The sequence below is a fragment of the Sylvia atricapilla genome, chromosome 9 (genome assembly GCF_009819655.1).
Source record: "Sylvia atricapilla isolate bSylAtr1 chromosome 9, bSylAtr1.pri, whole genome shotgun sequence".
NCBI lineage: Eukaryota > Metazoa > Chordata > Aves > Passeriformes > Sylviidae > Sylvia > Sylvia atricapilla.
In genome coordinates, this window is record NC_089148.1 from 19,366,170 (window position 1) to 19,379,403 (window position 13,234).

At 38.7% G+C, this 13,234-nt stretch overlaps 1 protein-coding gene across 1 annotated transcript in view; it reads left to right on the forward strand.

Moving 5' to 3' along the window:
• Nucleotides 1-13,234, forward strand: part of HS2ST1 (heparan sulfate 2-O-sulfotransferase 1) — a 79,772-nt gene that overhangs the window by 49,719 nt on the left and 16,819 nt on the right. The window contains exon 2 of the mRNA XM_066325166.1: nucleotides 8,895-9,133. Within this exon, the coding sequence (XP_066181263.1) occupies nucleotides 8,895-9,133 (239 nt within the window). The remainder of the gene's footprint in view (nucleotides 1-8,894; nucleotides 9,134-13,234) is intronic.

Sequence of the window (13,234 nt, forward strand, 5' to 3'; positions counted from 1 at the left end):
GGAGGCCGGGCTGCACTCTGGCAGGGTGTCCAGGACTCCAGAGCCACTGGACTCCAGAGCCGCTGGCCCAGAGGAGGCCGGGCTGCACTCTGGCAGGGTGTCCGGGACTCCAGAGCCACTGGCCCAGAGGAGGCCGGGCTGCACTCTGGCAGGGCCGGCCGTGTGTCTGGGGCTGGGGCAGGACTGTGTCCTGGACTGCCGGCACCCCTGGCCCAGGGGGAAGAAAGGATTCCCCCCTCCCTCCACTCTGCGCTGGGCCTTAGAGAGCAACTGGAGCGGCTGGTGCCATCAGATGCAGGGGCGGTAGAGAAGGCATCCATCAGCCTCCTACCCCATGGCTTTGAAACATGTGCAGCTGCCAGGCAGAGATCCCCTGATCACCGCAGGCCTGGGCAAGCTTTAACTCTTTCCTGACACAGACTGAGGCTTTAAAACTCTACCCCTTCTCGGAAATGAAAGAAGAGGCCAAATTAGAGACGTGTGAAGGAACAATATGGAGATCTCAAAGTCAGTAAAGGAAGAATGACTAAGTGGTAGAGATGACGAGTTGCCTTGGTTCTAGGCTGAAAATCTCCTGTGGATTTTGGTAACAGGAAATTCTTTTAAATCATGGACAATATAGATTGGGGAGATGATTTGTGGATTTGAGCAAAGGTATCTGTGATGAACAGAGTGAACATTTTTGTGCCCTCACAAGAGGTTGAACAGAGAGAGATGAGAAGAAGCTCCTCTGCCAGTGAAGACATGAGAAGACCGTCTCTGTTCCCTGAGTTGAAAAAGATCCTTTGTTTTTTTTTGAAACAGATCATTTTTAAATGGTACCACCCCAATTTATGAAATCCCATCCTATGGCCCATAGGTAGTCATGTGAAAGGCTATGTGATATGGGAAGTTCCACAGAGGCACATTCTCTGGGCAGGCTGCTTTTGTGTGAAAGTTACCGAAACACAGGAGTGACATCTCTCTCTCAAAGACTGAACAAAAGACTGTTTTATAAGTGGGACTGATGTGGAGTTCTGAGTTTTGCCTCTTTACACTGTAGAAAATGAACAGTTTGTGGTGAGAGAAAGGGTTTTAGGAATTAATTTGTGGGGTTCTTTTCTTATTTTCTTCTCTTACTGTATGTTAATAAAATCTATCTTGTTTTGCTTCTAAGATGAACCTGCTTTTGCCTTTTTCTCCCAAAATCCTATCTCTTGAATAAGCAAACCAAACCCACAGCACAAACTCAGCTGAGTTTTATTATTTAGAGAACAAATCCCTGGTTTGCAACTTATTTTTCTTTGCTACTGTCATAGTCACAGTGCTTCATAACATTTTACTGACAGTCTTGGTGTTCTGAAAGGCCACAAACCTTTTCCTTCTGTGTTTAGGTCCTTTTCTTAACAGCTGTTTACTTTTCCTAACAAAACAAGAAATTGCAAGTGACTGGGAGAGGACAAAGACGAATGGTGACTGTTGTGTTTGCTCTCATGCTAATTCGTCAACTTGAAGTCAATACTTGGGTCAAGCAAAACAGATAAGTCTGGAGTTGGAAAGCTTATGGAAGTGCTTGACATACGCTTATTTTTAAATATACTAATACATCATGGTGCCTAAACATTCTGCTTCTAAATTTTTACCTAACTTTATAGTTAGTATTTATGTGCCGTATTCAGGAGTCATACCAGTGATGGTGTAGTTAGAGCTGAAGATGTATTTTAAGTGAGCACCTTTTGTTTTAAAGCATTTACAAATATTTAAAAATTTCATATTTGGTGGAATTAAGTCTTCTGGTTTTTTCTGTTTTATTGGATGCTGTTTTACCAAAGTATTTGCTATAAGCCATATTATTTCTGGCAATAACCATGCTTATTGGGGTACCTAAACTTTGATTTATATATTCAATTCATTTGATATCTAACTTCCCTGGGATTTTGTCTAGTTTTGCCATTCGTGGAAGAATTTGAGATGTAGGCGCTTACCTGTCCTACATATTACTAAGAGACAGGTTGATTTAATAGTACATGCATGATATTCCTGGTCTAAAATCCAAAAAGAGCCACAGCATAGTCTTTATTTAAGATATTTTGCACAGTGAAATGCTGGAAGAAAAATAAATAAGGCTGTATGTTAACTGTAGTCTTAAGAAAAAAAAAATAAAGCAAGTACTTGGTCAGACCCTAATCTCTCTTTAAGAAAATTTGCAGAAAAATGAGAAATGCAGACTCTGATGTTCAAACCAGGTTGGGTGTCCATATGGGATGGTGATTTCATTGTAAAGAGTAAACCTTTTGCCTTTTAGTTTAAAATCAAAGCCTCAACAGTATTATTCACTAATCAGTATGCTTCTACTTACATGTTCAAAATAAGGTCCTGGAAAAAATGCTGTCTTGAAATAAAGTGACAGATATCAAATGCCAATGGAACTGTAGCAGGCTTTTCAGAATTGCTACTTTTAATTTTCAGGCAGCTGCTGCATTAGATTTCAGTTAACAATCTCAGTGCCTGCTTGGTTGTCTGTGTTGGGATTTCTGGGGGGGTGTTATTTTTTTCTTTTAACTAGTTCCAGTGAGCATTTGTTGGAGTTTAAAGTTTGGGGTTTGAAAACAATTCTCTTCTTTCTGGACAATTCTGAAATGCAGGACAGTCTTTTCCTTCTATTCTGGAAGTGCATTAACCACTACAAAAGAAAATATCTTGGCAATATTACTGACATCTGCTTGGTCACTAAACTACTGGGGTTTATTGCAAGATACCTTTTATACCTATTTCTTTTCATACATTACTGGAAAAGAAACAAGCTGGAATAAAATGTGTAAAATTAGTCAATAGAATTTGTTGCCACTAAGGCAACTGAATTCTTAGAAGGGGAAGAAAACATGTGGTTTTGACGTGACTGAAAAAACTTTAAATTACTTTCCTGGAATTATTTTGAGCTTTGTACTCTCTATCCATCCTGGTTTGTGCTTTGCATGTGATCTTTGCTTACTATAGGTCAGAACTGGATTCAGAGCACATATGTTAAGGCTGTCCTGAATTCAAAGACTTTTTAAAGGTAAAGGTTAAAAGGTTAGAGGTTTTAGCAGGTATCTCATAGGCTGATTTAGACAGCTAGACTTGCAGATGAGACCAACAGTCTTTTTGTCTAAAATGCAATTAACTAAAATACCTTAAGGCTTAAGATGTTTTTGATTAGGAAAGTTGTTCTGAACTACACAAATAAATATCTAAGAAAAGAAGAAAGCAAAAGATGTTACTCTCTTAACCAGAATAACTTATGGCTACTGCATAAGGCAGTAGCAGTGCTTTCCACAAGTGTCATTCCCTGAATGGTATCGTTCTTAACCAACATTTCTGAAGCTGTGAAATGATGGGTGGCAGTGTATGTGAAGGGCTGGGAATGCAATAGGACCATCTACCCTCTGTCTAAGGGCAGTGGGCTGCTGCTTGGGTACCAGTGTTCTTACTGCGTGACTGAAAAAAATTAAATGAAATTGCATTTTTGTTTCTTAGAAATCTCTTTTATTATTTTTCCCCTCAAATACATGTTGGTCTTTAATTCATGAAGTTTCTAGATGGTTCTGCTCTTAGTAGGACTTAAAACTAGAGCAGAATAGAGTTGTTATTTATAAAGGTCTTTGAAAAAGTTGGTATTTTAGTATTCATACCTTGCACAAATCTAACTTTTAGGCACTTTTTATTAATTCAATCTGAATTTTTTTTCAGATTTTATTTGGTATAGTGACACAAGTCCTCCATGCCCATAAATTGTCATGGCACCATTGATTCTTTCTCTTCTTCTCTGTGTCCCTGAAGTATTGGTATCTACATACAGCTGCACTCTGGTTGTAAGTCGTGTGCTGCTAAACAGCTCCCCGGGGAGGCCACGTTTCAGTGACAGATGAAGGATGTGTGTATATGGTGGGTGTTGAAAATGATTCAGAACATTAACTTTGCTACAGAATTATGATTTGGTTTTTATGCTGTTGTTCAGTTTCCATCCTTCATCATAGGAGAATGGAGTCCATAATGAGGTTCAGTATTTAGTCCCATCATGTGTTTAACGCAGCTTTTGGGCAGGGAGACAGCTTGAGAGCTGCTCAGTGCCTCAGGCTACCAGCTGCTGGCCTAATTGGCCTGTGAGCACAGTGGGAAGAAAGCTGAGACACCAAGTCAGCCGGCTTCAGTGTTGTTCCCAGCTCGAAAAAACTGCTTATTGGTATAACGTGGCACCCAGTAGTGCAGGGATACAGCAACAGCTTGCTCAGAGGTGGTGCTACCAAGACTCGTTGTCCAGCTCCTTCACATCAAGCCAGTGTGACTGAAGTTTGAATGCACGTAGTTTTCTTCTGTTGGGCAACACTTCAAGGCTGATGAGCTAAACTTTATTTTAAGACTGTGTGTTTCCTCGTCTGAGTGGGAGCTTTCACAGTGAAGCATGGCAGGCGCATAAGACACATTAAAGAGAGAGCCTATATAATATCTGTGGATACATACAGAAGGAAAATAGATATAGAGGACAAAGAACATAGTTTGGGAAAGTGGAGCAGTATGCTCTGAATTATTCTCCCAGTTACTTGAACTTGATTTTGACAGCCAGCAAGGCTCTAAATGTGTCTTTCATCAAGAGTGGTAAGTTAGTTGGTAAAGAAGAATTTCTGATTTTGATAGATTCCTTTGTTCAGAAATCCCAGGAGGTTCTTATGCTTCTGTGAAAAATGTGAGGAATTTGAAATGTTTGGTTTTGTTAATCTTTAAGTTGTTAAAATCCATGACACACTATTTTCTTTGGGAAGATTTTGTATGCAGTTATGCAGTTAACACTTGGATTTTAAGTTAATGCTAATAAGCTTGTTTTACCTAAGACATTTATCTGTTTGAATGTGCAAGGAATGTAGACTTATAACTGCTTATGATCCCAGTCATTTGTTTCTGTAATTATTTAGATATTGTTCCTTTGTGTGATTTGTTTCTGTAATTATGTAAATATGGTTCAGCTGGGTTTTCAAATATTTCTAGAAGTATGTATTGGTCCACTGCATTTTTGTTGGTGATTTTATTAGTCGAGATCCTTGGCCTGTCCATTTCTCTCAAAGTGTTTGTTGTTAGTAACTTTCGAGCTTGTTGAGAAACTGCTTTGGCTTGAAAGGGCAGTGACCTTGGAGTGGTGGCATAAGGATGAAATGTTGCTATTAGTGTTTCTGCTGAAGGAGAAGACATAGCTTGCTCATTATATGTTATTTACTGGTAGCATGTGACTGTCAAAGCAATTTGTTGCTAGCCATGATATTTTGTGGTTTATTGCTACGAGAGGATGGCTCAAAAAATGTAAGTCATGCCAAGAAGCTGAGTTACAGAAATAGGATGAAGGCAGATTTAGAAGAACACATAGACCAAGAGGTGAGAAAACAAACTTGTTCCACTGTTCATAACACAGCTACTTCAGCGAGATAAGGACTTTCTGCAAGTAATTTATCTGCTGGTAAATAATCAGTTCAGCAACTGTTACTACACTGATCATATTGGTGCTGCCTATGTGCAAACTGTCCTTGAAGTTGATGAAAATTTGCTTGCAGGACAACTGCAGATGACAGAACAGAGTTTATCCCAAGGGTGTAGCAATTATTTTGTGTATTGTAACAGTGAAATTAAACAAGCGATAATAAAAAAGTGCGAGACAGAATATCTTATGCCTTATAATTATCCTGTATTATAGTTTTATGAAAACCTGTTTTGTATTCGAAAGTATCACTAATTTAAATGCTGCATATCTTTTTAAATGGGTGTAGTTATGTAATCTGAAATTTAGAGTGTATGATCTTAACCCTTTTTAACCATTTAGTTCTTGATGATTTTGCATAGATGTTTTTCCTTCAACCCGAAGTTTAAATAGAATGCAGTGAAAGCAATAAGACTGTAGGGCATTTTGTCCACTGGATCTCTGATAGGAAAGAAACCACCCATCATGGCTTTTAATTTTTTTTTTTAAATTGTTTTCAGTGAAATCAGTCCAACCTTATGTAGACAGGTTCTTGTCATCAAAGTTATATTTGCTGTCATTGAAGTAGATTTTTGGTAAGCAGAATATATTTAGTAAAGGCTCCTCCCTATCTTTCACATGTAGAATGTCTATAAAGCATACACTGCATTTTCTGCCATATTTCTAAAAACATGTAAGTATCGTTCATTTTTCAGCCATTACAGGGCTTCTACTTCAAAAAATTATTTAATTTTTATAGAAAAGCAAAGGAAGTAGTTAATCAAATGCCCATTAACTCCTGAAATTTTCTCACTTCTGATTACATAGCTATCCCAAAGACTATGCTCAGTTGCATGTTACCATTACTGTACCTCCTCCCCTCTCCAAATAATAAATTAACTAACCTTGTCAATAAATTAAACTGATATGCATAATTTTAAGAGTTAAACTGACTTTTTAGTAAGTATCGGAAGAGTTTCCTGACTTCACAGGAAAAACTGCCAACTATTTGTGACTGGGAAAAATGTGCACTGTTACAAAACTTGCAGTTTTCATTACTGTATTAGTCATGGACTGGAATGAAATAGGCCCTTAGAACGGCTGACCAGGTTAGACACTTCCAGATGCTTCCTCTGCTGCTCACTTCAACTTCCCTTGCACTTTAGCAGTTTATATCCTTCACTTCATTTCCATTTGGTTTGTTTGTTTGTTTGTTTTTGGTGGGGTTTTTTTAACCATTGCATTTATTTCAAAAAGATGATGTCAGTGCTTCATCTTAAAGATCATTTTTTGTTTTAGTTTGAAATTTAAAGCCTCCTTTTTTTTAATAATAGTACTGTCTTCATACTTCAGGCTTGTGAGGGTTCTGCTCCTTACCCGAGTTCTTGCGTTCCCCCTCGCCATGGGAAGCTGAAGGTGGTTGGATGCAATAGCCTTTCTGCTAATTGCATCCAATCATGCAGCTTTTATATCTTATGCATGGTCTTTAAAGTGCCCTTATCACACTAATTCTTGAATAATCAAGGTTTAAAATACCTCATTAGAGGAATACTTCTCATCAGTCCTCTTGCAAATCATGTCTCTTTCTCACAAATGTTTCTCTCTTCCATGTAAAAGAGGAAGCCAGCCAGCCTCAGCAGCCCTGGGGTTCTGTGTACCATGATTCAAATCTAGCTTAGATCTACTACTCTGGTGTAGAAAATACCAATTAAATGTGTTTCATTTCAGCCTCTCTAGGTGGTATTCAGCATCCATGTAGCCTTGGGCAGCCACGTGGTTAACTATGTTCCCTACCAAATACTACTTCTGATCTATTACTGGCAGGAAGGGGAGAGTTGCCAGCCCCATTATTTTTTGTAGCTATCTTCAGAGATGAAACTTGAGTCTGTTGCCTCATCTCTTTCCAAAACAGGATGTTTGCCAGCATTGATGGGAGAGGTAGCAAATGAGAAAGGAAGGAGCAAAAACTGTGATTGATGTAGTGGGGAGCAACAGATGTCATGTGGAAAATTGAGATATACTCAATAAGCATTTCCTACAAACATTTTCATACTGATGTAACTTAGTTATGGGGTGTGAGATATGAGCATATGAGAGAGTGAGTGAGTTTAAGCTTTGAAGCATTTCAGACAGATGGAAGTTTGTGGTTTAAGACAATTTATGTGGAATTACAGGGTAGGCTATTCACAACTTGATGATTCTGCTTTAAAAGAGATTTTATGTGGTAATTAAAGAGATTTGGTGAAAGAGAATAGAAAGAGCTGGGCTAAAGAATCAAGGGAAGTAAAGGTTAAGAGCTGCTGCTGCTGTTTAAAGCATGTCATCCATGAAGAGCTATACTCTGTAAAAGAACATAATACAGAGAGTTACAGGTTACTCTTGTGATATCAACTTCAGCTTACACTGTTGACAAATACAGATTTCTTTGAATACATTATTAAAGGCAATATCCCCATATATGAATGAGAAAAAGTGCTTTGACATCTGTATTACAAATTGTATTAAAGTACATCCTTATCTGGAGCAGAAAAAAGGCCTGAGTCTCAGTCAGCACAGGGTGTTTGATATTCCGCAGCATAAAAAAAGAAAAAGCTGTAATACTGTGAGTTTTATTTTCCAGATAAGCTTTTAGCACTTGAAGCAATGTTCAATTACTCTGAGTATTGCCCTTTGTCTAAAAGGAAGGATGGGTTATTTGCAAAGTACTCACTCTCCTAAAATGTGTTGCTCATAGCTTGCCTTTCCATGTTTCTTTCTTTTTGATGTATTTGATGTATTCCAGTAGTCAGAGAACACTCACCTAAATGTTACCTGTTCTGTAAGCACCTCTTGCTTCTATTCTTGTCAAACTTCAAATTAATATAACTAACAGAATTTTTGCAACCCCATTTATTGTAATGCTTTCCTCTTGGGCCTTGTATCAATTGAAATAACAACTCTGGTTTCATCTGAATGACAGTGCTTCTGCACAGTCAGTTAACTGTGGTCTCTGGTGTTAGTATTTCTGCTATTTCTGGAAAACTTACATTCTTCAATTGTTTGATTTATTTCTTCCATTATAATTTTTAACTAGGGGTAGTGTAGAAATTACGTGAGATATTTCAGGGATGTCACCATTTTCATAGTGCATTATAGACTTTCCTTTAGAGATGATGACTCTAAAGACAGTGACATCAGTGTGAGTCATAGAGTATGGTCTGTGTTCCCTAAGTATAAGTTCCCTAATTTTTTTAGGCTTTCTGCTCTGTGTTGGACTATCATTCATTCATTTTTATTGATGAAGTTTTGTTCAGATATGTCAGAAATTCATAGTACAGCAAGTGTTTCCTTTATTGCTGAGGACTTACTGCTTTTCACTAGATTTTGTTCTAAGGTTTGAACTTCAGAATTGGTGACACTTACGTTGAAATTTTGTATTTTTCTTCCTTAACAGAAAGGGCTATTGCAAGGCATGAAGTGAGAGAAATAGAGCAACGTCATACAGTAGATGGTCCCCGACAAGATGTGCCGCTGGATGAAGAAGATGATGTGGTGATTATTTACAACAGAGTACCCAAGACTGCCAGCACATCCTTCACAAATATTGCCTATGATCTCTGTGCAAAGAACAAATACCATGTTCTACATATCAATACAACCAAAAATAATCCTGTTATGTCTCTACAAGATCAGGTAAGCTGCTGAATTTAGGATGTCTTTATGAAACAAGGGAAGAGCACAGGAAAAAAGTTTGTTATTGTAAACATGGGCAATCTGATTTGCATTCATGTATTTGGCATTCTTGTCACATTTTCCAATGTAAATGAAATATAATGTTTTCATATTTTCTTTGTAGAGAATTAATATTGTTTCTTATTAGGTTCAGGTTTTTGCTTGGCTACTGGAGGTGGTAAGTGTCTTTTATTGGACAAAAACAAAACTAAAAAGGGGCATGACTGGGGTAGAAATGACCTTTGTTGTTAAAACTGTTTTGGCTGTGTAATACAACTTGCCTGTCATCTCCATCTGCAGTGAATGCAGTCTTAGGCAGTTTGCTCTCTGAGTAGTGCAGGCACTGTGCCATGCTGTCAGGGCTAGACTTGTGTCTTTGGTACTGGCGCTGGTAAGGTCTCACAGGTGATAAAAAACACACAGAAAAGTGCTTGTAAATAGCTTGCACTGCAAAGGATGGGTCACTTGGCATCCATTAAAAATTCTCACTAAAATCAATGTAGTACCAAACTAGAAATGATCATGACTACTGTGTTTAAAAAAGAATATTTTAAAAAGATAGTGAGAGTTCAGTGCTGTATTTTTGTTAGGCTGGGGTGAGGAAGTATGTTAATTGGTTTATTTTCTTTAATATTTCCTTGGCTGTCGTGAGTGCACTTGCAAAGAATCCAGGTTAGAGATCTGAAACATCACTGTCATCATCCCTGCCTGTAAAACAAATGTTTCCAACTCTCTACTGCCGGTTGTATGCTGATCACTTAAGTTGATATGCAGCAGAGGCAGGAGCTGCTCTGCATTGCAGCATGTCAGCACTGAGCCTTCCAGCTCCTCTAAGTGCATGTCTGCAGGCCAAAGCTGCTCAGCACAGCTGGACTGGGGCAGAGGGAAGCAGATGCTCAAGGCCCTCCACTTCCAGTTCTGTATGTGGCAAAAAGGCTGAGGTAGGGATCTCCGTGCAGAGGAAATAATGGACTTGGTGATACTGGAATGGGTTTTGTGATAGTGGGGTTGTGCTACTGTTGAGTATTTCCTCCTGTAAAATTGCTTCCTGCATATGAAGGTGATACCGTTATACAAGAAGTACTAAAGACCTGTGCACTAAGAGCAGAGTGATTTTTGAAAGGATTTAATAGGCCTATGTTGGTTAATTAAAAATCATGCTCAAGTCAGTCATATCTAGTGCTGCACTTCCACCAAATTCTGTTTCTGTTAAGGTATCTCTTGAAATGGATGTCTGTCCTAAAGGATAGGAGAGCTAGTCATTGAATAGATGTAAATTGAAAACAGGCTACCTTAAATTTTGACTTGTGTTTGAACTTAAGTAAAATGAAATTTGTTCTTTGCTGGCTTAGTTTTATAGAAGAAAACTCTTCATCTTCCCTCTAATAATAATCTATTGAAAAATGAAAATTTGTCTGTGCTGAGCATGTACACAGTACTGTCAGTCCTACCATCGTTTGATACTATGCTCTTGTCCAAGGTGGTAAATGATGTAATTTAATTAGACACTTGATACTGTTTTTGGTGGCCATTAACTGGGAGATGCTGACAATGAAGAACTTCACATATTGCATAGTTACTCAAAGATGAAAAAATAATTATTCGTCTTTAATACAAAGAGATAACAATTTGCCATTTTAAGTCAGAGTGCATAATTCTAGAGATGGCAGGGGTGCTGAGTGGTAGCTGATGATGTTTACTCTGTGTGGGTTCAGATTAGCACGACACATTCATGTGCCACCTTCACCAGTATACCTCATTTGGGTGCATTAGGCGTATGTGTGCCAGTAGTAAAATACATAAATATATCATAGAGACAAAATTGTTCTGTTAGTGATACTGTTTGTTAAAGTAAATCTCCTTAAGTAAGGTGAAGATTGCCTTGGGCCTGGCAGAAATTTGCAAATTAGTGAGTTTTCTTTTGTGCAGTTTTTCTGCTGTACTTTTTCCAAACGACTGTAATTCTGTAACAGATTTTAAGTTCTCTGCCCATATGTGAAACCTTTACTTCTTGAATGCAATATGAAAAAAATGGTATTTAAAATCCACTCCAAATATAGTCTGTATCTGATCTGAGATAATCTGATAAGAGTTCCTAACACCCATTTTAGTTTCAGGTGTAATTTGTCCCAGCAGCCTTCCTTTCCCCTTTGCAGCATCTCTGGCAGCAGGATCCTGAGAGCTCCCCTTCTTTCGCGAGGTTGGGCCCTTTCTTTGCAACAAGCTGAGTGCTGTGTTGGCCATATTGCATTTCTGACTTGTGTGGTCTGTAGTAGAAACACTTAGTTTTCTTAATTAACTGGGAGTAGTTGTTTGGTTGAGTTTTATTTGCTGCTTGCATGTTTCAGCAGTGACACTTTGTCCATACAAGAATGCCTGTGTTATGGCTATCATGATGGCTTACCAGCCACACAAACTTTATTGGTTTTGTTAAATGGTGAAGTTTTCATCTAAAACATTTAAAATTAAATGACTGGTTCTGCATTACAGCATGTGTTCCTGATATACAATTTAAAAAGTGGGTGTGAGAACATTCTCTACAGTGTTACGAATGCAACAATTATGCAGTGTTGCAATCTCTCAGCTTGCTGTTTTCTATTTCTTGGGTTTTCTCCTTCAGTTTCTCTCTCAATTTTTCTCAAAAGAGTAGCATGAAAATATATTACTTTGCTTCCAAGTGCATTCTGAAACAGTTGGTTCTCTCGGGGGACAGCACAGTCACAGTGGCTTTAGTGTACTTATTTCCTCTGCTAGTGCAGGTTTCAGTGGCTGTCAGAAGTGGAACAAGTGAAGAGGCTGCAGCAACTCTGTCAGAAGTGGAAGTACTGTCATGTGCTTGTGAACATTTGAGAATTTTTCTTTTGGAGTTCGATAGTCTGAGTGCTGCATGTGTGCCAGTTGTATTTTTCCTTCTGAGAACGAACTGTTAGTGCAAGGCAGATACCCTGGCTGTACTGTGGCTGAACTGGTGAACTCAATCTTTTCACAAAATTGCTTCTCAACTGTCCTTGCCTTGAGCTTGCTTGTGGTTGTTCATGGCATGCAGAGAACGTATCCAGCATTCCCGAGCCTCTGATTGAGCTAACTCATGAACACTCAGGCACACTCAGACACACTCTTGCACATTAACACATAGCACACACTCTTGCACACTCAGACACCCTCAGATACACTCAGGCACACAATCACACACACACTCTTGCACACATTCATGTGCACACACATTGTGAGTGGGACTGAGTGTGTGTCTGGGTGCGCATGAGTTCATGTGAGTGAGTGTGGTCAGACAGTAGAGAAGAGGGACTAATAGTTGCAGTTAATGGACAGAGACAAGAACTTACAGCATCACTTTTGTTTGCACACATGGCTTTTTCTCAGACCAGCTATGCTGGTTGGGTTTTTCCTCCTTTTGGCTCACTGGGACTTATTTTAAATTCCTTCTGTCCTAGAAACTGAATGTGTTTAACTTACCTTTCAGGACATCTTATGCCCCTAGAGTACGTTTGATCTGGCTTTTTAATTCAGTGAACCTCAGCTGATTTCCCACTTACTAAAGGCTGTGAAACAACTTTGTAGCTGATTATATAAAAGCACCATGAAACAACTTCACAGGAATTGCATTCACGTCTATCTGAACTTTTAAAGTCACCTTAAATTTTATTCAGTTGGGCTCAGATGGAGAAGCTTGCTCTGACTCTTGAAAGCTCCGGTATCCGCTAAGCTCTGAAAAGAAAGGTAAAATTGATCATATTTAACAGTATGAAGCAGTGAGCAATATTCATCTCTGACCTAAAATGTGTGAATCCAGACTCATTAGGCTGTCTGTGACCTGGAACAATTCTGGCTTTTGGAATGCTGCAAACTGTGGGAGAAAAAAAGAAATCTCTTGCCTGCAGGCTAGTTACAGGTGCTGAAAACCATAGTTCTCGGGGGCTCAGCATGTTGCAGGTCCATCTTAAGATAGATGTAAATGTCACAGGTGTGTTATAAAACCTTCCTAGCCTTCTCTTAGCTTGGGTGGTGTTAGAGGCTAGACTAACCATCCTCTGTTCAAAAAAATTA